The sequence below is a fragment of the Dreissena polymorpha genome, chromosome 8 (assembly GCF_020536995.1).
Source record: "Dreissena polymorpha isolate Duluth1 chromosome 8, UMN_Dpol_1.0, whole genome shotgun sequence".
Classification (NCBI taxonomy): Eukaryota; Metazoa; Mollusca; class Bivalvia; order Myida; family Dreissenidae; genus Dreissena; species Dreissena polymorpha.
The window spans coordinates 56,696,375-56,724,228 of NC_068362.1; the positions used below are offsets into that span (position 1 = coordinate 56,696,375).

The 27,854-nt window shown below is 37.4% G+C and overlaps 1 protein-coding gene across 2 annotated transcripts in view; it reads right to left on the minus strand.

Moving 5' to 3' along the window:
• Window positions 1-25,217, minus strand: part of LOC127841759 (kinesin-like protein KIF11) — a 61,972-nt gene extending 36,755 nt beyond the window's left edge. For both annotated transcript variants that reach the window (XM_052370809.1, XM_052370808.1), the window contains exons 1-4: window positions 25,069-25,217; window positions 10,053-10,280; window positions 9,346-9,481; window positions 1,797-1,922 (exon numbers count right to left, since the gene is read on the minus strand). In XM_052370809.1, the coding sequence (XP_052226769.1) occupies window positions 1,797-1,922; window positions 9,346-9,481; window positions 10,053-10,280; window positions 25,069-25,142 (564 nt within the window). In that variant the 5' untranslated portion in view covers window positions 25,143-25,217. The remainder of the gene's footprint in view (window positions 1-1,796; window positions 1,923-9,345; window positions 9,482-10,052; window positions 10,281-25,068) is intronic.
• Between the last annotated feature and the right edge of the window lie 2,637 nt (window positions 25,218-27,854).

Genomic DNA, 27,854 nt, shown 5'->3' on the forward strand with positions numbered 1-27,854 from the left:
TTTTGCATCGGCACGCGCAGCTTTGAAAACTTTTCTGGGGACATTTTGGCCCGAAGGTAATACGACCATTTGCAAAATTCAATACAGTTTTGAGCATTAGGACATCTTCACGCCGTAGATACTATCGGCGCTGGTGCAGGTGTGAGTCTCCATAAACTGCAATCGCATAACAGTCCTTCCTGTTACCAGGTTCATGACGACAATAATGCAATGGACCGACTTCTAGCTGCTTCGCACCTGTATGGTGCATACCGACAACACAAAACTTGCGGATTATCACTTTCTTCATTCTATTAATTAAACAGTGAAATACGACAGCACAAACTATTAACTACAAAGTGCAAACAGTGTAAAATAGTGGTAAAATCCTATTATTACCAACGTAGCCCAATTTCTCACATGATATTTTTGTATGAATTAACATCGTTAGATATCGACGAATTTCGGGAAGCGCAATGTGTAAGAATTTGGTTGACGTGCTCATTTTGTGCTGGAAATAAACTTTTAAACAAAAGTAGTAAAAAACACAAACTTTGCATAAATAAATTAGAAAAATCTAGCACAGACCGAGTAAACTGTTTGATGAATGGAACATATAAGAGCTATTGGACTTTTGTCAACATTTGCATTAAGTTCCACGTAAACACGTAATAAAATAGGCTTATTTCTGTATTTGAGACCTATCTGTAAACTTTCATATGTAAATATAGATTAAACATTGTTTATTCAAAACTGACCATGAGTCTGACAGTGTCCGACTCAATATCAAATTGCGTTGTTTTGCTGTCCGACTCAATATCTAAAATGGTTCATGTTGTCGGTGGGGAAATTTGTTGATCAATTCAAAGAAACTACGATTAAACTTTAATTTAGTTTACAAAATGATCATAAATCTACAGCTTAAACAATGATGTAAATTGCTCAAACAGATGTCAACACTGTTAAACTGTTTCAAATGCAAACAAAACATTCTTCTTTTGCATTGTCAATTTTGAAATTCGCGCCCGTGATGGTATTTTTAGAAATGAACTTCAGGAATGCTGGAAAGAACGCCACAACAGACAAACAACTTATTTGATTGGTTTAAATATTTATTTCGGTTAATGTACACTTGTTTACATGCTGAACTGTCGAAAATCGACAGAAAAACGGGTCCAAAAACGTCCGACTTCAGATCCTGTCCGACTCACGATCACTTTACCCTAATCAAGGCAATTTTGATAAGTGTAATAGCTCCAGACTGTTCTTTTGAATGTTCAACTTTGCATGACCTGCAAATAGGGCAACTTATGGCTGAGAATCCTCCTGTGTCAATTTTCCACTTCAAATTGATTTTAATCAGTCAATGTCTTGCACAAAGTAAATCATTGAAAGGAGGTCAGGATAAGTCACTTCGCCTTAATGAAATTAATGTGCGAATTTAAGATTAATTTGGCGAAGAAATCGCCCATTTCGCCCACTCGCGAGACCCCTGAAATAACCGTGTTGTTCGTATGCTTGTACTGTCATTATATACCTTGCTTGAATAAACCAGAAAGAGATTTTTGCACTGCAAGGAAGGAAATCAGCAGTTCGGAGGAATCGCAACCCTGATTAGTTTAAACCTATATATTATAACTCGATTGCATCAAAATCCAAAGGCTTATTGAAACACTCTCGAGTTTCCTCGAACTAAAACCAGTACTTTGTGTATTTTGGGGCGATTTAAAGAATGTTCCTACTGTAGAGATTGAACCGTCGACCTCCAAGTTGCTAGGTGGATACCATATCCATTAACTTTTAAAAGCCCTGCCTACCTTTCTAGTGCTGTCCTCGTAGATCTTGAGCCGTAGCGGGTCCACTGAGGATCCCAGCAGGTCAAACAACTCCTCATTGTACAGCTCCAGGAACGAGACACGCACAGAGAACTCCACCTCCTGTGACTGAACACACAACTAGCTTTAAACATACAATATAACAAGAGCACCGCATAACGGGTGCCACGCTCGGCAGCTGGTGCACGTTTGAACAAGAATTCGTCGGAGGTTTTTTTTGTCACAATATTGCACTATATATTCAGATTAAAGGAAACGTCTTGAGGGCACAGTAGTTCGGGGGACAAGAATTTTTTTATAGAAAATTTCAAAGGGCCATAACTCTGTGAAAAATCATCCGACCAGAACCCGCTGATAATATGCACATCTCCTCTTGGTAGTGAAGCTTCCCATAAAGTTTCATTGAATTCCGGTCATTAGTTGCTGAGAAATAGCCCAGACAAAAAATGTGCACGGACGGACAGACAGACACACACATGGACAGATGAAGCGGCGATTATATGCCCCCTCCCAAAATAAATTTTGGGGGAGCATGATAAACGAAAGCTTGTCAGATTTTTTAAAAGGTCACTGTGACCTTGACCTTTGACCTAGTGACCCAAAAATGGGTGTGGTGTGTAGAACTCATCAAGGTGCATCTACATATTGAGTTTCAAAGTTGTAGGTGGAAGCAATTTGATTTTAGAGGCAGTGTTCAAAACCTTAACAAAATGTTAAGGTTTAAGCACGACGCGGACGGCGACCTGGCTATGACAATACCTCGGGGTTTCTCCGAAAACGCCAAGCTAATGATTCAATCGTGATAGAAACACCTTCAGGCCACAGAGATTTTCTTTGGGCCACGACTTTTATATTTCTTGGTTTTCAAAACCGCTGAGGCCATCCTTAAAAAATTGTTTGTTTGGCATATCCCGACCCAGGTAAATTTGGGGTGGGTAGGTAGGTAGGTTTTTTTTTTTTTGTATTTTTTTTTCTGAAATTGAACTCCGACATATACCAAACTGAAAGGTAATTATCAAATAAAGCTCCAAGTCTTCTGCCTCATGAAAGGAAATTGGTAAATATTTGTCTGCACCGTCCCTATCACCGCACATGTATTCGTAAGTCTATTTTTTGTATAAAGAACATCAAAAATATAATATAATCGACAAAAAATACTTTATCCCAAAACGAGAGTCCGAAAAATTGTACGCATTTTGCACATGAAAATGTGCATATCTTTTGACTACAGAAAATGGAAACAAGTAACCTAGCAAATACGTAATTAATATACTATTTGGTTGACATATAACTTTACAATAGCATAGTTTGTGAGTAAAAAACAACAAAGTAATTATAACATTTTAATTTCAATCAAGAACAGAAAGGTGTAACATCTTCGACATGAAACTAATTATTTAATCATCATCCTTTAATTCAGATCGATAGACGGTAGAAAGTTATAAAGTGATCGGCTTAAAAATAATTTATTGAGTGTTACGCTTATTTTTATTTGCTTATTTTTTATACGACTTTTGCCATCGGCCATTATATTGCAGGCAGACGACAATTTTAACTCTGTATTCCATTATCTGCGCATGAATTATCCAATATTACCCCATAGCAAACTCAATGTTGATTGGCCAGCTACCATATGCGCTTCAAAACGTTCATGGAAACAAAGAGAAAAAAATAGTTTTGCAATGCTCGTGCTGTCGTTCGCCATTTGAGCCATCTGCGCCTTTTGCAACAAGATGTGTTTGTGAAACACAATGTCCCCCTATATGACGTTTGACCTTGAAGGATGACCTTGACCTTTCACCACTCAAAATGTGCAGCTCCATGAGATACACATGCATTTCAAATATAAAATTGCTAGCTTCAATATTGCAGCAGTGACATTACATGAGCAATTTTGACCCATATATTTGACCTTGAAGGATGAAATTGACCTTGACCTTTCACCATTCAAAATGTGCAGCTCCATGAGATACACATGCATGCCAAATATCAAGTTGCTATCTTCAATATTGCAAAAGTACTCATAAAATGAGCGATTTTGTCCACATAATTTTGCCCTCTGACCTTGACCTTTCACCACTCAAAATGTGCAGCTCCATGAGATACACATGCATGCCAAATATCAAGTTGCTATCTTGAATATTGAAATACTGCAAAAGTGTACATTAAATGAGCGATTTTGACCCATATATTTGACCTTTGACCTTGAAGGATGACCTTGACCTTTCACCACTCAATATGTGCAGCTCCATGAGATACATATGCATGCCAAATATCAAGTTGCTATCTTCAATATTGCAAAAGTTATTGCAAATGTTAAAGTTGGCGCAAACCAACCAACAGACCAACCAACCAACAGACCAACCAACCAATCAACAGACCAACCAACCAACAGACAGGACAAAAACAATATGTCCCCCACTACTATAGTGGGGGACATACAAATATTGAGAATTTAGCTCATAAAATTCTAAATTGCGAAAATTCGAAAATCTAGTAAAATTTCATTGAAAACATCCGCCATTTTGATCCGGACTGGTTCTGTATATTTGTCTCTTTGTTTCAATGAAAGTGTTTGCAATTCGAACAATTAACCAAACCCGGTCTGTACCCGATAAGAAATCGCTTGACCTGGTCTTATTTTTATTGATGTGCACATGGTAGCTGGCCAATCAACATTGAGCTTGCTTTCACATGGCATGAAGTTGTCGAATGAAACGTGAGAAAGGGTGGAGCAATCGGATAATATTGGGTCATTTATGCGCAGATGTTGTATAATTTGAATACACATTTAATATCGCAGTCTGCCTTCAAAATAGCGGCTGGTCGCTAGAGATAAACAAATGAAACAAAAACCTGACAATACCCGTCAATAAATATTTCTAAGCTGACAACTTTTCATCTTTCTTCTGAATATTTACTGATCTGAATAAAAGAGTGATAATTAAATAATTACAGTACACTCCACTCGTTTTCCCCCAAAAACGCGCTCACTCCGCGTTTATTTTCCTGCTAGCGAGTGTTTACGCAGAGTTTGAAAGCGAGGTAAAACGTGGCGTTCCGCCGAGTTCGCTAATGCCCGCGGCGTGTATTACTTTAGCCTAGTTGGAAAATGCAGACAATTTCCGTTCTTATCAGCGACCGCCGCGCAACACTGCGTTAGCAGTGTGCTACTGGGCATGCTAAAAATAAAAACATTGTTATTAAAAATTGTTTAAATACTGTATAAAAATAAAGATAATTGAAAAGAAAATTAATACGTATAAAAATTATGTTTTTAATTCACAGATACGTCTACAATATGAATAAATATACGACATGTCAAGCGTTTTGACAAATTATTATTTAAATCATAACACATATATTATAACACAAGGATAAATGTCCGGAAACGGACTCGAGAGCGTTTATATAAGCCTTGGGCTTTCGATGCATTCGAGCTAAAATAAATAGGTTTAAACTAAACTAAATGTTCCGTAAAATTTCCAAATGAGAATAATAATTAGTTATCCGAAACACACTACGTTTTTAAATGTTAACACATTTACAAATGCTTCCAATATACAGTCATCATGTATATTTCCCGACAAAAGCGCGTGAAAATTATGCTGCAATGTACAAGGTCAAGGTATACTCCTGCAAAGCGTGCGTGTATTGATTTTTTTATGCAAACTTTGTAGCGCAGAGAACACTTAATTCTGTTGATTTCGGTTAAAAGTTTCTTTGGTATTTTTTAACAAAATTATATCGCAAATAAGTTGATATTTCCTCCAAAATAATTTCAAATCGAACACGCTGAATCTTTATTGTTACGGTATTTTAGTAGAGTAATTATTTAAACAGTAATTGTACTGTAAACTGATTAAAGAAGACATCTGGGCGGAACTGGATTAAGTGTTTGACGTTATAAAAACTTGCAAAGCTTGTCTACTGACCAATTGTGTAGACTGCTGTCTGCGGTGTTTTGACATAAGGGATTAAAATGTGTGAATGTCACTCTGCCGATTTGGTCCATAATTACTGGTAAACATTGTTTTGAATGTCGATGCAATTAGAATACAACTGTGAATATTTAATGCAACTATCAACTCAATAGTTACCACCTTCTTTTAGCAATCAATTGAATAACCTACGTACAAAGAGAAAATAAATGCATTAGTGAGCAGAGAATCGATTTTGTTCCGACAATTTAAACCATTCCTTATGCATTTGTTGAACGTGTTTACTTGAGCAAGTTATGCCTTCAGACAGGAAGCGGCTTTCCTTTGATAACGTCAAACTGTCAATTCACACAGATTTGCGAGACTTTTAGGGTCCTTGGTCATTTGTTTACATGTTCAATATAGAAAAAACACCTGCTTACATGAAAACTTTGGATTAAATTATCAAAATAAAAACAATGTTGCAAACTGTGATTATATTAATTGGTAAGTATCAGTTAAAAGACGACGTTTTGTTTGTCGTAAATCAACGAGTTTTCTATACAACTACTTCTACAACCACGTGGGGATCGATCTATCTTAGTTGTTTTTTTTTTAGTGGTATATTATATATATATATAAATAAATATATATATACAGGTACTTGTAATACATGTAAATGTAATTTAATTTGAAAATCAGGAAGTAAACAAAGTTAAATTGATCGTTATCTCGTAAAACACGAAGTTTCCCCGTGTTGCCAACCCGAGGGCCGCTGCGTCGGCTTATCAATTTTGCCGATTGTTCAATGTGGCGCCCAAAATCATGCAAACGCTGCGTATCGTGAAATTTTCTTTATCTCCCTCTGCGTTACTGCACGCGGCGTATGGAGGGAAATTAAGGAACGCATGGAGTGTACTGTAGTTATATGGCAATAATATTACACATCTCTGCCGAATTAAATTGAACGGTGATAATTAATCAGGTTTTTTTTCTCCCAAACTATCCTGAAAGACAGCAGCGTAATTTAATTAAAGGGATACGAGAAAAACATGAGCTGTTTAATTGTATTTAAAGTCTAATTAATCGCATATGCATATGTCAAATAAATAGGCGACTCAAATAAATACCGGTACGCGTTTTGTTCATTGCTATTCTAGATATCCTTGAAAGAGCATTGAATTAAATGACGCAAATAACTGGAAAGGATAAAAAGCGGAAAGGCAAAATAAACAGAAAGAATTTTCAGCGAGCAAAAAAAAAAATTTATTTGGAAAGTGACAACAACAAAATTCAGTCGGGCCGATTTTAGTGGGTCGGTAGGGTTATGCCAAACAAAAGAATTTTTAAGGATTGCCCGTCCCTAATTTTTGGAAAATGGGGGAAAAAAATCAGAAAATCGTCTTTTTTTTTAATATTTTATTCCCGACCACACTGAAAAGGGGCAAAACGAGAGAAAAAAAAGATCCGGTTTGAGTAAGGTTGCGAATAAAATCAAGCAAGTACAAATTGATCGGGATAAAGGTGCGCAGTGCGTTCTTCTCCCATTAAAACAAAAAACTACGCATCATTCGATGCGCACCATAACGCAATGCGATGCCTGTTGCATAAATCTTATATAAGGTAAACTTCTCTTACACAAATTATTTGTTTGCTCTTACTCGACTTATGAGATCGTTCATGAAAAAAAATCGAGGTAGATCGATCCCTGCGTCGTCGCAGTAATGTTTGTTAAAGTTGTTGTCATGAAGACTCGTTGATTTACAACGCAAAACGTCTTATTTAAACTGACGCGAATAATTTAATAATATTTTCCGCTTTTGCTTTATTTTGTTTGATAATTTAATCCAAAGTTTAATGTAATGTGTTTTTTTCTGGAATTGTAAACAAAGAGTCAGTTAAAGTCTTCAGAAAATTTGCAGTCTGTGTGAAAACTGTGAATTGACAGTTTGACGTCATCAAAGGGAAGTCGCTTCCTGTCTGAAGCAATAAAGTGACAAATTTCTCGCCGACAAAATTGGCTTTCTTTGTCTAGCAATCAACATGCCGAACCAATTATGTGTTTGTTACTCAAAGACAATCGCCCAATTTAATAATAGCACCTGCATAGCCCCACCTTCGAATCTTTTGCGAAGAACGGAGGTGGAGTTTAACGGTTAATTGAGCAAGTGTTTTACGCAAGTTGAGTTCCGCTTTGCTGAAATTACTCGGCCCTAAGCATTGAATCTACGGATACATTTACAGCGTTATAGATAATTTTTGACCCATTGGGGTTAATACCCCCACTTTTCAAAGCATGTGGGTAAATGGTAAAATTTTGCCTAGCTTGAAGGGTTATTTGCTAAAAGTAAAACAATAACCGGGGTACTGACACACTACTTAAATCATGTTAAACACAATAAACCATTAACTATGTGTATTCCGTCATAGTAGTAGGTTTCTTAGAGTGTTTGTTGTTTTTTAACTGTCCTTGGTTTAAAGGCTTCCACCACTGTGAGCCATGGAAAATATTTTTTGTTTACGTTGTTTGCAGAGAATTAACATCATTTGCATAAGTCCAGATTGGCTTGCTTAAATGTACGCACGGAAATGATCAATTGAGCGTATCTTGATATTTCTAATGCGTATATTACGCTGATACGCAGCTTATCTAGAACGCTGCATTCATCAATGATTTTCCGAGATATTCCGATTTACAAACTTTCTGTACAGTTCCTAACTATGGAGGACGCCCGTGTTTACATAATTCCTAAACACATATATCTTAAATAATGGCAGTGTTTTATTGGATTATTTATACTAATTATCAAATTGCAAGGTAATACTTTTGTTATCAATTATAATATCGGGTTTGTTTAATATTATTAAAATGTTAAACAATATAGTAATAATTGCGTCACAGACTCAAAAATAAATTTGATGGGGTCGACAATTTACTGATGCTGATTTTGCTATTGTCTGTTGAATTTTTACCCGAAATAAATCTTGAGAATTGCCCATTCATTTTTGCAAAGTGCCCATTCAAATTTGTAAGTGCCCATTGTTTTGTTTTTCATCTATGGGGCAGTAATCCCATAAGAGAAAAAATTTTGTTCTCTAATAATATTGGACATCGTACTCGATTATCAAAACGCATATAACATAAACCAGTCGGATATTGCAAATGGCCGCTTTAAATGCACACTTTCAAATATGGCTTTTTTTAAAATTAAATTTCTGGGGTCATAGGGTTTCTTTCTTTTTTTCTATTCAATGAATTTAAAAAAAAAAATTCGACCGGCTGATGGACCATTTTCCAAAAAAAAAATTGTAAACCAATAAATTAAAAAGTTGTGGCCTTGTTAACAAAAAATTGTCAGCTGTGGGTATATGACAAAAACCACGCTAGATACAGTGTACAACATCCATGTGTTTGTTTTTTCAGATGAGGATTTGATGTCATTATAACAAATTATATTATCTAAAGAAGTTAAATAAAAAAGTGATATGATTTTATTACATTGTGAGATACATCTTATGTAATTAAAAGGCCGGTGCACAAATTGTCATTAACAAGAACAGCAAGCTTCATTGCAATTTCTTCAAAAAAAACAACAACAGTTAATCCTTACCTGGAGTTGATCAAATATGTTTGCCAGTGAGCGGGGTATGATGCCGGTCAGTGGGTCATTCTCCCATGTAAGGTTGGGATCTGGTGACCTCTCACCCTCCATTGTAAATGTCTTGCCTGTCCCAGTCTGTCCATACCTGAATAGTAGCAAACACATCTAGGGTCAAGCAAACAGTGTCTTTCTTCAAAATATGGAGCAATGTTGTGCAGCCCATCTGATGAGATATTTTATGATAAATGAGCCAAATTAGACATTTGCAATATTCAGAAGTTTCTATAAGTACATGTAATTGACCGTCAGAATGATTTTCTGACATTTACACTAATGTGGGTTTTCTTTGGTCAAATTTGGGGATCCGACACTGTATATATTGTCCCCAAATGAAAAGATAAAATTCCCTCTTAAAGGTTTCCACACAAAAATATTCCAAAAAAGTAATGAAATAAAACATCAAGTTCATTATGTTTTAAACCTTAGTAAATATAATAAGAAAAACAATGATTCTCAATTTTGTAGCATTTGTTAGCAAACACTAAAATGAACCAATTTTATTTAGAACAATGGTATTTTTCCAATTCATTAAGGTCCGGCCGCATTCCCAAATTGGTGGGAAAAAAAAATTAAACAAGAATCATTGAAACAATAATTCTAAGAATTTATAAATCATAAATCGCAAACATTAGAGTCTATATTTATTTACAACTTACGCAAAAATGGTGCAGTTGTAGCCATCAAGGACCTCTTTAATGATGGGACTGACAATGCTCTTGTAGACATCCGTCTGTTTGACATCTTGGGTGAAGACATGGTCATAGTTAAAGGTTTTCGTTGTTGGGTTGATGCCCAATCTTTCCTTTACATTCACCTCCTTTTTTTCAGAGTTTGCTTCCACAACAGAATAGGAACCCTGTTTTCTCTCTGCACTGTTTATAGGCCTGTAAATATGAAAACATCAACATGTTACAGTACATGAACTTATTTAATTTAGCAAGCTCAGAGCAGTTTGTAGACCACGGACTCTAGATGAGACGGATATGAAACGGGACCGTATCAGCAAATAGCTTGTCGATACTTTGTCACGTGACCGGTAGCTATCGATTAGCGTACATCGAAGCGCCGAGGTTATTTCTATGTGTCTATGTCCCTGTGTGAACTTGTTTATGAGTAACTGTGAGCTTGTATATGTTATATTGTATTGTATATGTAACTGTGTATGTTAGCCTGTGAGTGTGTCAATAACAAGTATTTTCCTGGAGAGCCATTCCCAGAAGATATAAGTGAGTCTGTGACTGTGAATGTGAGTCTGTGAGTTGTAAGTGTTTGTCTGTGATTGCATCAATGACACGTATTTCCCTGGAAGTCCATTCCCAGAGGTAAAGTGCCATTCCGTGACATGGACGAGCTGTAGCCGACGAGGGTACCTGAAGAGTCGACGCGTGTTGTTGACGAGTGTACCCGACGCGTGAAGCCGACGAGTTCCCTCGAAGACGATGAGGACGTCTGGTGCCACCCTGACAAGGATTCTAGTTGATGCCCATGTGAGTAGTTTAGTATATTATCTTTGCTAGCAGTTGTGATAATTGTTTAAAAACCCACGATTAGTTAACCAGGTGAAAACACTACAATGGTAGTACTGATGGGGTTTGTGTAATTGTGTTTTAACGGTTAGGCTAGTTCTATAAAATTTTTTGGCAAATAAATCGGCACCATGGTATTTAAATTACTTTGGACCTTTCATTCCTTACTTACTTTTAAGTTCCATTTTTAAAACCATTTTTTTCTATCGTATACAGAATTCTATTCTCCTTAGCAAGATGTAATTTCTAAAACTGAACTCCAAGTACAAACGCTATAAATTGGTATAAAGTACGAACATGTCAACCTAGATTCTAAATCTCCAAATATTCGGAGCGTTATGAACGCGCGCTACTTTCGTACAAATTCATTCCTTATTTACTTTCATTTTTAAAACCTTTTTTTCTATCGTATACAGAATTCTATTCTCCTAAGCAAGATGTAGTTTTAAAACTGAACTCCAAATATAAACGCTATGAATATGTATAAAATACGACCATTTACCGTAAATATAGATTCTAAAACGGTATATTTGCAAAAGTTAAAGTTATAACTCGCCGGGCTGCCCAAATTAGAATAAAAACTTCATATATATTTATATATCGGAAAACTACAAAACGTAGGCTTTTCAATGATATATAATTCAGGCTTTTTCCGCCCTATGCCACGGGTCCGAAATTCGGCCCCATTCCCAATGCAAATCTGGGTTGTTTTTTTCCAATTGAAAAAAAAATTCCCAATTCCCCCCCCCCAAAAAAAAGGGGGGTTTTCACGACGCGAAATTCCCAAAATTCCAGTGTGGCGTATTCCCAAAATGGAGCGGAAAAAGCCTGTAATTTGTCAAAATCGTCCAAGAAGTAAAAGTAAAATTAGAAAAAAGGGACAAAATTGTCACAAAACCAGGTTTTCATTGTGAAAAAAAATCTGATAAAGGGAGAAAACTCAAACTGAACTTTTGAAATGAACAAACAAAATTAACCCCCTTTGTAAGTTTGTTTTTTAAAAAAATCTATTTTTAGTCGTGGCGACCTTGACATTGGAGATATTGACGTGATTCTTTCGTGCGACACACCGTCCCATGATGGTGAACAAATGTGCCAAATGATTTCAAAATCTCACAATGAATGACATAGTTATGGCCAGGACAAGCTCATTTATGGCCATTTTTGACTTTTGAACTCAAAGCGTGACCTTGACCTTGGAGATATCGACGTAATTATTTCGCGCGACACACCGTCCAATGATGGTAAACAAATGTGCCAAATGATTTTAAAATCTGACAATGAACGACATAGTTATGGCCCGGACAAGCTTGTTCCGCCCGCCCGCCAGCCCGCCCGCATTCGCCAATCTAATAACCAGTTTTTTCCTTCGGAAAACCTGGTTAAAAAGACGCTAGTGGGTACATCAAAATGTGTCCCCATGACGCTTTGATGTACGCTTATCGATAGCTACAGGTCACGTGACAAAATATCGACAAGGTTAAACGCACGGGGGTAAAACATAAAATGTTTAATTCTTGTGTTAAACTCGCTATAAATCCATTAATAACAACGGAAATATACTAAAAGTTATATTTTTATAAAAGAGGAATTAATAAGCAACAAGATAACGTATAAATCAATGAAATCGGATGATTAGTTTTTGCATAAAATTGAATTAATTACAGTAAGGGTCAAATACTCGATTCAACTCCTGTCAATATACGCTCCGTGTGAAGACAGGGGTTTTCTGCTATGTAAAAAGGACGCTATTTTGGGGGGAAAATCACCGTTTTATCAAGAATAACTCTGAGCTGTTTGTATTGTTGTGCCGGTGCCCGGCCTACGAAACGCGCACATACCTTGTGATTGGGAACTAGCAACAAATTGGTATAGTGCATGCTGGGCAGCACGAGATAGTACGGTCTCTTGTGCACAGGACGTTGAGGTGAGTAGATGTGTCTATGTCCCTGTGTGAACTTGTTTATGAGTAACTGTGAGCTTGTATATGTTATATTGTATTGTATTGTATATGTAACTGTGTATGTTTGCCTGTGAGTGTGTCAATAACAAGTATTTCCCTGGAGAGCCATTCCCAGAAGAATCTGAAGATATAAGTGAGTCTGTGACTGTGAGTCTGTGAGTTGTAAGTGTTTGCTTGTGATTGTGTCAATGACACGTATTTCCCTGGAAGGCCATTCCCAGAAGTAAAGTGCCATTCCGTGACGTGGACAAGCCGTAGCCGATGAGTGTACCTGACGAGCCGACGCGTGTTGTTGATGAGTGTACCAGACGCGTGAAGCCGACGAGTTTCCTTGAAGACAACGAGGACGTCTGGTGCCACCCTGACAAGGATTCTAGTCGATGCCCATGTGAGTAGTCTAGTATATTATCTTTGCTAGCGGTTGTGATAATTGTTGTAAAACCCACGAATAGCTAACCGGGTGAAAACACTACAATGGTAGTACTGATGGGGTTTGTGTAATTGTGTTTAAACTGTTAGGCTAGTTCTATAAAAAAAATTGGCAAATAAATCAGCATCGTGTAATTTACTTTGGACCGTCGCATCAAATTAAATTTGAAGTTCTGTGTGTTTTAAAACGTTATTTCTATAAAGTTGAAGACATTTTTTGTCTATTTTTAGATGTATGTAAAAAAACAGACGGCATCATAGTTTTTCTTTTCCATTGTTGGCATTTGCCGGCCGTGTTATTAGTTGGCGAAATATTTGTTTAAAAAACGTGATTGTCCAATGCTGTTTGTAACAGTTTCATTCAATAATTGCCTTGTAATCAACGGACGGCCACGTGTTTTTTTATTAGCAATTTTCCCGTGATTAGTTGGCGCGTATTCTGTGCGCAGCAGTTCATGAAAAACGTGTTTGGTTGACTGCTGTATATAGCAGTGTAAATTGCTGATGTATCGGTAACTAAAGTCCGAGGAAATAGAAGTTTACGGGCAAGAGTTTTGTCCTTGGCAATTCTATTTATAGCAGTGTTATTGCGAATGTAAACTGGGTCCCAGGAAATTGGTGCTTAACGTCAAGTTAAAGCGACGTGTTTTTTATTTGCAGTTTTTTTTATTATTTATAGGAACAACAGCGGTAGCGATTTTATTTATCGTTTATTAGTGAGCAATTTTATGTTAATTGTCGTCCATTACTACGCTGATTAGAATTTTATGTTTTTGAAGTATATTTTAATTTTTATTAAATAAAGTGGCAATTTGAAAGATGAGTTGCGTGGGCAGCAAGAGTCGCTCACCGGGGCCACAATTAATATGAGTAAATTTTGACACTCCCAATGTGTTAACATCAATTCCGGGGGTAGGGGCAAAAATGGCTAAGGGAATTATACATTTTAGGAAAATTAATGGGAACCTGTCCCCAGACTCATTGGGAATAATTATTCAGCGGCCTCTGGATCAAGAGGATATGTGGTTGTTGGACTTCCGTCCTAATCCAAGGTTATTTGCAAGTATGCTAGAGGAAGTGGAAGAAACCCATGAAGAAGACATGGGGCGTTTGTTTACTGGTGAGTCAGTCTCACACGAAAGGTGGGGGGGTAGGTATGCCTGTCCAAAAGGAGGGGCCTGACCAGGGCTAGCGCTGGCCCAAAATTTCTTTGAGCCAACCAGTTTTCGTTTTTCAGCGAGCGAAAAGTGATTTTTAAATCATAATATATACTATCAACTTGTTCATATTTCTTTTAATGACAACAAGGACATATCACATATAATATAAGATGCAGTTTTCAACATAGAAATAATTATAATGGTACTTGTCAAAGTACATAGGTAAGTTAATTATACATTAAACTTAACAGTGAAGTAAGTTGTCCCAAATTTAAAATCCTGAAAATTAGGCCGGGGGTCTTAAAACCGAAGCCGCTGGAACCCAACAGGAATAAAGGACAGAGACCCCCACCCCACCTAGAGCCCTTACAAAGTGTTCTGCGTTATAGAACAATTGCAATTTCAGGTGAATACAATAAAATATAATATAAACCACATCGTCCGTATTACCGCATGTGTATTCGTCATTGTATTTCTTCTATAAAGAACTCCAAAAATAAATTTAATTCAGCGAAAAATAATGTATCCGAAAACGATAGTCCGAAAAAATGTACAAGCTTTTCACTTGAAATAAAATTTGCATATCGTTTGATTGCAGAAAATGAAAACCAGTAACCTAGCAAATACATAATAAATATACCATTTGATTGACATTATTCTTTACATGAGCATAGCTTGAGGGTAAAAAAAACAACTTAATTATTATCTTTTAATTTCAAACGATAACGTCGATAATCGGCAGAAAGCTGTAACATCATCAACACAGAACTAATTCTTTAATGATCATCCTTTAATTCAGATCGATAGTCGGTAGAAAGGTGTAAAGTAATCAGATTAGAAATTATTAATTGTTGCGCTTCTTGTCATTTGTATACGATTTATTTAAATACGACATTTGCCATCGGCCGCTATGTTGTTGGCAGACGACAATAGTAACTGTGTCTGCACATGAATGACCCAATAGTATGCGTGAGCGAACTCAATGTTGATTGGTCAGATACCACGTGCGCTTCAATAACAACAAGGTCAAGCGATGTCTCATGTTCTGGTGCAGACCGGTTTTCGTTTATTGTTTAATTTGCGAACACTTTCAACGAAACAAAGAAAAAACAATAGAAAACCAGTCTGGATTTAAATGGCGGAAATTTTCAATGAAATGTTCAAAATTTTAGCATTTTCGCAAATCAGAATTTTCTTGAGCCAAATTCTCAATATTTTCGCAAATGGCTCAAATGGCGAACGACAGCGCGAGCCCTGGCCTGACACTCAGGATCGAGGTAAGGCCGAGCTTGCTTCCCAGATATCTGACTTGGAGGCGATATCACGGCTTGCTGGGAAGAGCTTCAGATGAGAATGAGGGAGCCATTGCCCCTGTTTACATAACCCCAGGCACCCATCAACCAACCTAGCATGTACAATCAACCTGCTACTTTGGTTCCCACCTGTACAAAATTAGCATGCTAACCAGGTACTCATTTACCAACCTAACATGCATAGTCAGCCTGCTACGTTGGCGCCTATGAACCAACCTAGCATAGACAACAGGGTTGGCACCAATCAACCGCCCCTGGTTTTAACCGGCGGTTTTTACCGGTTAAAACCGCCCCGGTCAATACTCCCAAAGTGGTCATTACTGGTCAATACTGGTCGATTGAACATTACCCCCAATTTTGATTTATATTCCATGCTTAATTAAACAATATTGATAATATAAATTAAACAGACATGTTGCCAATAATGTCTTAAGCTATTAAAACCCACTATTTTATACCTGTTCATGCAATTTGTAGGTCAATCTCTCAAAATTTTGCAAATGAGTCAAGTTGGTCAATTGGATTTTGCTGGTCGATTGATTTAATTTTTCAATTCTAACGAATTATGAATGCTCAGAAAATTATGTGCTTGATTCAACAAGAACCTGTCAATCACTGTGTATTAGTTGTTCCTCATGCCCCTCTGTCTCCACAGTCTTTCACAGTCGTCAAACCTATACAGGTTAGGGCACCCAAAACTGATAATAGGGTCTTACATTGCACCTTTGACACAACCCTTACTTGTCATGTATTCTTGCCTGGATTTCTTTAACAAAATAGTGAAAAAATATTTTATTTTACCATTGATATATAAAAACTTAATAAGAAATAATTATTAAAAGAAAGAAATAATTGAAAAGAAGAGTCTAGAGTAGACCCACAATTGGTAAACATTATTTGTTGCCAAAATCAAGAACTTTGATTGCTTATTCATTTGAAGACCAATTGAACTTTAAAATATGAAAACCCTCTTAATATAGAAAGGAGACAAGTTAGAAGTAACTATTAAATTAATAACATTAATAGCAAGTTATCTCATTTTGTTTGAGTGAACTGAAATAGCCTAGGGGCAGATTTGCTGCATTGTCATTATCAGAGACATACCAGTGCATGCATTTTATTACCAAATAAGGCATAGGGGCCAGATCATTTATGACCCTAGAAACCACAAGAGTTCTGTTTGTCCATCAGCTTATCAAATATATATATATCAATAGATTAGTGAAATCTATGGTAACTACAATAGTAATAATACTTCAGTAACAGATGTGATACACTGAGATAAAGATATTGCCTTAGTTCTTATGTATTTGAGACCATTTCCATAAATAATAAAGAAGTATTTTTTTACAGCTTTAAAGATTTTTTTTACAATAGATAACTCAAAAAAAGTTTATCAATTACAGAATAATGATTGATTTAATATAGAATAGCTTAAATTCTTCCTTTGTCATGTTAAAATGCTACAATTTTCAATCGACCAGTATTGACCAATAATGACCAGTAATGACCAGTATTGACCGGTTTTAACCGGGTATTGACCGCCGGCCCGGTCAATACTCAATTGACCGGTCAATATGCCAACCCTGATAGACAATCAGCCTGCTAACCTGGCGCCTGTTAACAGGGTTCGACATTAACTTTTTTACAGCCAGACCATCGGACCAGCTCCTCTTAAAATGTACTAGCCCGAATCTGATGTCTACTAGACCATAAATGACATAGCAAATAAACAGAATTGTGTCGTGTAACTGTTTAATCAGGTTTTATCAGAAAATGATTAGTGAACACAAGAAAGTTATTTTGATGCACAGAGTAAAAAATAAAATAAAACTAATAAACAACATAAATTGTTTGTTGTAATTTCACTGTTTATCACCAGTTAAACAAATGATGCCTGTACAGCAGGTGACATTTATTAAACGTTATCAAATTCTGGCCTCCTTGACCACTGTGCTCCATGCTACCACAGCTCCAATGCCCTTTTCCATCATAATCTGTGTCAGTTTTACCATTGGATTCTTCTTTATTAACTTATTTGTCGGAAGAATATCCAATCTTGAACAAAGTCACTCTTTAAATTACATTCTCTCGTCTGCTTCGCCAAAATGTTTACATTGACGATACCTGTTTTCGATAGAAGTCGTAAAAACATGATGTAAAGTTCTACGACACTGCAGAAAATCATTAACTATTTCAGTGCTGGAACCAAATTTTGAAGGTCTTTGCAAACAGTTTGGATCCAGATGAGACGCCACAGAACGTGGCGTCTCATCTGGATCCAAACTGTTTGCTATTCTGATAGTATTCTTTGAAAAAAATTGAAGAAAATGCTAATTTTAGAAATTCAGCAGACAACATTTTAGCAGACTACAAATTTCCCAGCATGCAAAGTGTTAATATTCATGACAACTTTACCAATGGAAACAAGCCATTTCTGCGGGAAGCTCTCCTTCGCGTCTAAAAATAGCGATGAATCATGTGAATGCTCCGCGTTTATTTATATACGCTAGTTTTGTTCTGATGTAAATAATGGATACAATAGTTATTTTACACGTTAAGAGAAAAAGGTTTTCGGTTAGTTATAGTTATATGAATCAGTATAGATTGTGTATGTACGACCAGTCGGACAAGCTAGCCCACAGTTTTACTAGCCCGACCACCGATCTTACTAGACAATGTCTGTCGGACGTGCCTTAGTGTCGAACCCTGGTTAACCAACTTAGCATACCAAATCAGTCTGCTACGTTGGTACCCATCAACCAACCGATAATACCTAATCAGCCAGCTACTCTGGCGCTCATCAACCAGTCTGTAATACCGAGCCTTCCTGTTGCACTCCCGCCTGCAACTACACAAAATCCTGCTACTCCGAGTAATCGGGATGTGATAACCAAAATACCTAAACAGGGGTTTTTCTGCACTGTCTGCGCCTCCGGACAACGGAGGCATTCCCAAAGCAAACGGACCCGTTCCCAATCAAATTTTGATTACATATTTCCCAATTCCAAAAAAAAATAATTTCAAAATCGTAAAAAGTAAACATAATTTATATCAAAAGAGTGACTTCCCTTCATCCGCGACGTAATTAAGCCTTTAGCAACTCAGATTTTCGCAGGTGTATTTGCCGGATGCATCTGCCAACATTGACAGCGAAAAGGTTTGAACTGTTCCGCATTATAACAAGTATATAGAGCCGCACAATACACATTCTAGTCCAAATCTGTAGACGCTTATTTTCAAACATGGCTTCCCATAACGATAAGTACTACAGCAAAAAAAAAAAAAAAAAGAGATGCAAAAGGATGTTCGACGATAACGTCGATGTTTGCGAAAATCGCTGAATCTTCTACTCCCTCTAGTAACCCCGAACAAGCAGTGCAAGCAAGTGAAATACCCATGGCTGTTCCATTTTCCGACTCGGTCGATAATTCTTCTTCGGAGCCTAGTAAGAAAGTTGTTGTTCAGTCTCCAAGTTCAAGTCCATCAAATGCAAAAGACAGAAAGCAAAGAAAAATCATGCTGTGACTTGTGTGACTTACTTACCTGTTACCAGTGTTTGTTTTTGAAGACAAAATAACAAATAAAAATATGTTTTTTTTGTAAAACCACTAACTTATTTAAGCATGATAAAATTCCTAAATTGACCGTTTCATCGACTCGAAAATTCCCAAAATGGACAATTTTGTCGATAAAAATTCCCAATTTGGTCAGACTCCTTTTCCCAAAATAGGCAGAAAAACCCCTGCTAAAAACTTACAGTTTGACTTTCGTAGCAATTGGCCAGTTTTCCGGGGCAAGTTTGAGCGCTATGCCAAATTGCACAAATGGTCAGATGTTGAGCGCGACGATGGGTTGGTTTGATGTTTGATGGGCAAAGCTGCAGATTTTTATGCAGAACTAACTGAAGGCAGGGAAAATGTCCCTTATAAGGAATTAATGCATCGTTTGGATGGGCGCTTTGGCGCCAGGGAGCTCCCCCAGGGGTCTAGCTAGGCTCAAAATTTAGGGAGAAGTCACTTCTCTCTAAAGCCAAAATAGGGAGAATTGGTAACATCTTTGGGAGAAATGGTACATTTGCATCATAGATCTTAGTTTTACGTATATTTTGCAGCAACTTAACGGATAAGTGGTTTCTGTTCAACTTGCAATCAACTCTTCACTTGTTTTATACAATAAGACATGTTAAGTGTATAAAACCAACATGTTTTTTTTATATTAGTAATTGTTGATTATGATTGTACTTTTTTTTTCCTGAACAGGTGTATCAAATAAACTTCAATTGTAACAAGCCAGTAATGTTTAGAATCTTTTTACTTCCTTGTTTATTTTAAGCAATTCAACATTAAATCAAATTCATATTTTGTTACAAATATTTGTTTAAATTTAAAATTCAATTAAAATCTCATTTTACAGCAGAGATTCCAAATCTGACCTGTAAATGAGCACCATATTTATTGCCAGTTCTAGGTTACATCTTCCCATTTGATCATTCCTTAGTATTATTTTAAAGGGCCATTTAACATTGCTGAAACATAGTTATTGGTAGCCAGCACAAGGCAATTAATCAAGGCATCATCTATTAACAATTTCAAGAAGTGTAATAGCTCCAGACTGTTCTTTTGATTGTTCAACTTTGCATGACCTGTAAATGGGGCAACTTATGGCTGAGAATCCTCTTGTGTCCAATTCTACACATCAAATTAATTTTAATCAGTCAATTTCTGACACAAAGTAAATCATTAAAAGGAGGAGAAGTCACTTTGCCTTCATGAAATTAATGTGCGAAGTTAAGATTAATTTGGCGAAAAAATCGCCCTCTTCGCCTACTCGCGAGACCCCTGTCCCCGCCACTGCGCAGGGCCGTTTACAGGTTGCTCAACAGGAAGTAGGCGAGTCCCTAGAAGATTGGTCAGATCACGTGCTTACGCTGTTGGTGGCGTTTCCAAATCTTCCCCAAACATACGCCACCGAGCAGGCAGTGGCAAAGTTTTGCCATGGGCTACATCACAGTGAAGCAGGCTGGCAGGTGAGCATGCAGCAACCAAAGTCTATAGAAGAGGCTATGGAAAAAATTAGATTGTTCCATCACCTTCAATTTGCATGTGCCCCTATCCAAATGGATGAGCAGGATGACTTGAGATGGGTTCACGCTGTTGGCGAGGAACCAATTTCAGAGGTGGTGAGTGGGTGGGCGCTCGACAAGTTGAGCCAGGTGGTTGGTCAATTGCAGGGTGCCGTGGAACTGTTGTCAAGCCCTTGTGGAACCCTGGATGCTGTTCGCCGCGTCGGACGAACGATTCAGTCGTTCCGTCTCGGCGGAGACGAGGGATGCTATGGCGAGTGTTTGGCCGAGGATCCCTAACAAGAAGGCACCTGGAGCCGCGGCGGTCCACGTGGGCATCGGAACCAACATGCCTACGAAAGGGGATCCGGCCAAAATGCTTACGATGGGAGCGACGGGAACTGGCGAAACAGCGGGTATCGTAGTGAATACCAGCATTCAAATTTCAGCCCTGAGGGATCCAAGCGAGGAAGATATGGGTCTAATTGGGGCGAATATCCTAGTATGGCGAAGCGGGGCATATCGTGCTTTAAGTCTTGTGGATTGGGACATTTCCAGCGGAATTGTCTTGAAAATACCACGTCCTTAGCCAACCATGAGGAGAAAGCGCCCGTAGTGGTAGCTGTGACGGATGAGCAGTCGAGTCGAACCAGAAGTGGTTAATGAAAACCAGCTAGGTTCAGTTTCGCAGTTTTGTTTAAAGGTACAAGGTGGGCGATATCATGGTTGGCGCAGTGGTTGATTCGGCAGCAGAGGTCAGTATTATCTCTGATCGGATCTATGAGGCCATGGTCCAGCAGCCACCTCCCAGGCTGCGTGATGTCAAGCTGTTGATGACAAGAAGGGACGCCTCAATGCCGAGTTTTGTTGTAGGCCCAGTTGACTTAAAGATTGGTAACTGCTGGTATCGGGAGCATTTGCATGTAGCTCCGAAAGATGTCGATATGCTTCTCGGGTTAGACATTTTGGTAAATCTGGGCTGAGCCATCATTAATATGGCAGAGGCAACCATTATTTTTGATGGGACAGGTTTTGAACCTCAAGAGGGGAGGCCCACAGCATGCCACGGACGTGCACGATGCAGTTCCGTTGGTGATGCCAACTGTGCCAGATTTCGTCCGTGGTCCAGGGATGGTCATTGGCAAGATCGCTGAAGGAGACCATGGGGATCCTGTGTGCGTGTATGCATTTCGCGTACAACGGGTGGCGGTCAACTGCGGAAGCAGCGAGCCGAGAGGCGGCAGAAGTTGCACAGGGAGGGGCAATGGGCCAGGCAGCGCGAGCGGTGGCCAAACCGGCCACTGGAGATAGGGCCAAACCGACCGCCGAACATGTGGATCCAGCTGATGTCCATGCGGCAGACCGCCAGAACAGTGCGTCCGGTTGTTGTATCACCGCGAGAGAACGTCGGTGCAGGGCGTCCGGTTATGACGTTCCATCGGAAGACCACAGGAAGTGTGCGACCAGATATGGAGTCGCTGCGGGTGACCACCGAGGGGGTGGCGCATCCAGATACCAAGTTGCCTCTGACGAAAGCCGAGGAGAAGAATCTCGAAGACCTTTCAGGCGTGGTTCTGAAGGGTGGCGACTGTTTAGTTCTCGCCGTTGGGAGCGGTCCCAGCGGTGGAAATTAGGCACATATCTCAAGGATAAAGGTAACAGCACGAGTGATGTGCTGAGGCCAGATTGGCAAACCACCAGATGTTGTACCGCCTCAATTGGTAAAGCGTGGGGGTGGGTACAATAGTTTTTGTTTTATTTTAGTTGTCTTTTCCTCCAGATGTCAATGAAGTGATTATGCTGCAAAATGTACTTAATCTGTATAAAATTTAAAGCAATTATAGGTATGATTTGTTCTTGGACAAAAAGAAGATTTTTTTTTTCTTATACTGACAACATTCATCAATACCATTCATGCAAGGATCAGCAGTTTCAATGAAATGTTAATGCAAAATAGTTTTTAAAATGTACATGAAGTCAATATTTTTATATTAGATTAAGTAGGCTGTGATTACACCGGAGAGATAAAGTTTGATCGGGAGCCAATGTGATGTTTTCAAGTTTAAAAGTCACTTCAGAGAAAAACAAAGCTGTTGTGAAAGAGATTTTAAAGGCTTATTTTCTATTGTAGATTATGCAGTTCCATGTGGGGGTGAGGGCCTTTTCATGTGTGCTGCAAGGAGGATGTTTTTGTCGGCACTTATGTTATTTGTTAAAATTTGTGGAAATATGTTGTGAGATGGGTGCTCCTGTCCATGCATTGTGTAGACAAGAAAAGGACAGGAGTTACAGGACCATGTTTTGAAAAAGAAGGCGAATTTTTTGGCAGATTTGTATTTACAAAAATTATGGCTATTGATTTCAATTAATTATGGCTTTATGGTTAAAGCGTATAGTTTCATTATTGTGCAAAAGGGCAAAACAAAAATAATTAGCAATTCATTGAAACTGTTTTCGTTTATCATGTCTTGATAGCATGCTTAATAAATAACTTTGCATTTTGTAAGCAAGCCTATTTGCACTAAGGCATAATCAATCAGGGGTTGAAGAATTTTTCCAGAGCCACTCGCCCTGCAGGGCGAGTAGGCCTGACAATCCACTCGCCCTTCACTTTAATCTACTCGCCCTGCATTAAAAAATAGATATCTATATTTATAGTTATGATCAACCAGAACCTTTTAAACCTACTAAACATAGTGACACTAAACTGCAAACAAATTAACTACATTATCTGATGGATTATATTTGCTTTCCTTACGTTTTCTGCACCTCTTTCCTTTTCTCAATTCTTTCCGCTTCTAGTTTTGACGACCTTTCTAATTCTTTCTGTTCGCTGTCGCCACCACCTTGCAGATATTTTAAAATAGAACCCTTTTCCATTTTAGTATTTCAGACTAACTTTTACTGAAAGACACGCTTGATTGACAAACGGTTACAATATGGTAAATTTTGCCATAAGGCTTCTGATCACGAAATTCGGAATTATTCTGTTTATTAAAAAAAAAAAAAATCTGTTTATTTTTAATTAAATATAAGAAGTGTTATAATTTACCAGTGATGTATTATTGTTTTATTGATATTTACATTAAAATTCACGGAATGACCAATATATTTAACAGTTTTATTCACTTTTAATCGATTAGATAAGAGCACTGATAATGCTGAAAAGAGCGCAGCCGATTTTGAGCATTATTTTTACTGTGCCTGTGAGGTCATTTTTCATTGTCAAAACGAAAGTGCAGTTTCTTTGTGTACTTAAGGTATTTTTTGTTCGTTCGAAAAAAAATTTGCAATTTGTATCAATGTGGAAGGAGTTCTGGAACTGAATTTATATTTCTCAAATTGAAAAACAGCACTCGCCTGGTCGGTCGAGTATTTAACAAATTTTACTCGCCCGACCGTCAACTTCACTCGCATATGCAAGCGGTCGAGTGGATTCTTCAACCCCTGCCAATTGTGGGTTATTGTGGGTTATTATTCTAAGATTATAAAAAGGGGGTTATTGACATTTAATCAAGATGAATAAACTTTAGTTGTGGTATATTGCACATGTTGCGCAGAAAGAGAGGTCGGACGAAAGCTGGCCGGCATGCAGACCTAACTTTGAGGTGTTAGGTCAAGGTGCTTACGCGAGGGGCACTATTACTTCATCGGCAGCGCCAGTACCAGGGCCCTCAATCCATTTTAGGGGAAGCGGGTCGCTACCCATAGCAGGGGGAATTTTTGCGGCGTTTCCCTTTTTGGGGGATTTTTAACTTACTCTCTAATTATTACATTTGTACATGTAACGATGTTTGCACTATTCTCATTGCTTATTTCATAATTTAGTATGTTTGACAAGATTAAATTAAAATAGAATTGAGATACAGTAATCATGAGACATCTATCTATAAAAAAAAATTAAAGGGAATGTTTTCCCCAAAAAGGGCAAAAAAGTATACTTTTCACGGGGGGGGGGGGGGGGGGGGGTGCGGCCGAATTTCGACCGTGGATTTGACAGATTGAGGGCCCTGAGTACGATTCCTACCCTTTGTGGCGTCGTCCCAAAATGATAAAATCTCCGAGCATTCAAGAAGAGCAACCTGTAAGAGCTCTTTAAATTTCCTTGAAGACACAAATGTAGGAAGTGTTAACATCAATGAAATATGTTTTCGCGATATTGATCATGTTGATATGAGTGTAACTGTAACGTGGTAACGCGTAACAATAGTATTACCTTAGCCTCACGGCAACTTGAATATGTTGATTTTCTTGAATAGATTCCTTCACCTTTGATGGCGGCATTTTCATTTACATCAAAAACAAAATGTAAACAACTGTATTATGTATAGCGGAAGTGATTTTCGAACTTCGCGCAGTACTATTTGATCCCACCAATGAAATTGCGCGAATTCGATACGACGGTATGGCCGAATGGAGAAACGGGCCCCAATCCTCTAAAAGGCTTTCATTGTTTGTATCGGAATCTAGTATGTCATATTATATTAACAAAATAGTATCGCTAGTATATTTGAAATAATTCATATTAATTTTGCCTAGTTATTAATACTCCACCCATTTCCAATCTTTACATTTATACTAGATGGGAAAGGAAACAATTAGATATAGATTGAGAAGTTATCCATAAAGCCATATGTATTTAATGAAGACACACACATGTGATATAAGTATTAAAACTTTGGTCAGTATTTTGGAATGGTCAATTACAAGAATAAGGATTTTAAGTTGTTTGAAGACGTTCCGAACCTTATACATAAAACAGAATTAGATCCAAAACACAAAGGTGTATAAATATACACTTGGAGACTTTTCTAACGCATCACTTTTCAAACTTCAATATCTCAGGTGTGAGTAAAGATATTGGTTAAACATTTTACATGCGATCATTTGACTACATTCTATGCAAGCTTAAGATATAATCAATATTCCGTGACGAATGGACGCTTTAGCACGTGGGGTAGGTGTGGTTTCATATTTGTGCACGTGGAAATGGTGAAACGCGATATAATTCTAGTTTTATTTCAATTTAATTATTAAAGGTGGGTTCTAACACAAGAAAAAACATAAAATTAATTTCCAAAACAATAAAGCTTTTATGAATATTGAGGAGCGCAATCGCACACTTTGCATTTTGCAGGCTACCTTCCCCACTTGCTATTTAAAGCGTCAGATCGTCGCGGATAAATTATTTAATCGTTAGCTTGCACATAATGTAGTCAAATAATCACATGTGCAATTTTAGTTAAAAATATTAACTCCTTACTGAGATATGTAAGTTTTAAAATTGTTTCGTTAGAAAAGTCACCAAAAGTAGTAAAACATGATATACAAATGTACATGTTATTCCAAGTTAATTTCAATTTCATCATTCTATGTGAATTTTTACACAAGAAAAACATAACATTAATTTAAGAAAAACAATGTGGCTCGTATGAATATTCAGGTGCGCAACGGCTCAATTAATCTGCATGTTGCAGGCCGGTCAGTTATTAAGACGTGTACGTTTATGCGTTTACTTTTCACATTGTTATAAATTTACGTTGTAGATCTGCGAGTTTGCAAATTTAACTTTTGAAGTAACGTTTTTAATTTGTTAAGTTTTATATGTTGTTGTTTTTTCAATTTCAATTAAATGTTCAGGAATTATCAGATATGTGTTGAATTATTCTTGTTCCAAATTTCAACACAATCCTTTTAAAAATAAGGGAGCTATATTGATATAATAAAGTGATGCGTTAGAAAAGTCTCCAAGTGTACACTTGGAGACTTTTCCAACGCAACCCTTTTCAAACATGAAGATCTCTGTAATGAGTTTAGATTTTTATTTAAAATAAAATGTGATCATTTGACAACATTGTGAGCAAGCTTACGATTAAGTCATTCATCCGTGACGATTTGACGCTTTAGGACGCGCGGTATGTGTAGTTTCGTCTTTTTGCACGTGGAAATGGTGAAGCAAAATACTATTGTAAACTTATTTCAGCTTCTACATTTCAGGTGGATTCTTACACATGGAAAACATACAATTACATAAAAATGTATGGCTCATATGAATATTCAGAAGCGCAACCGTAAATTGTATGCTACCTACCCCACGGGATAAAGTATCCGATATTCACGGATGAATGATTTTATCTAGCTTGTAGGGAATGGAGTCAAAAGACCACATCTACAATTTTGAATGAACATCTTTACTTGAAACGTGTTGCGATAGAAAAGTCCCCAATACACGTGCACGTAACATGCAATTTGCCAAAATGCGTGGTTCTTAAAGCGAGATTATATGATTTTGTCAAATATATATAAATTTATATAAAATGTGTAAAAAAACTTATTAAATATATATTTCAATATAAATTAAAATAAAAGTTAAGAAGAACATGTGTCGAAAAATGCGAAATAAGCAATATATTTAATTCTGAAATCGAAAATGTCTGTACAGTCGAATTCGCCAGCATGTAGATCATGCATGTACAATGTGAATCCAAATTTAGTTTAACGGTTCGTTTTAAATTTTTGCAACGATATCTATTCATACGACACACGAACACTTACTAAAAAGACGAATGCTTCGGTTATCGTAGGAAACTATGTACGAAATATCTTCGTCAAAATCGGCTCGGTGCGTATATTTGTCTTTGCTGCATTTTATGAAATTCGTCTTCAATGCATACTTTTTCTTGCCCATTTTGTGTTATTGTAACATATTTTATCAATATATTACAATTCAACACATATAAAAATCGTACAATCTCGCTTTAAATATTCATATGAGCCATACATGATTAAAGACTAGATCTAGTTTTATGTTATCCTGATGTAAGAACCCATCTAAAATGATGAAATTGAAATCATTTGGAATTATATTGCGTTTCATCATTTCCACGTGCAAACAGATAAAACCATACATACCCCACGTGATAAAGCTTCCGCCCTTTATAACTTAACTTTTTTTGTTTATTGTAATATCGCCCTTTCATATAGTAGGGTATGTTCACATGC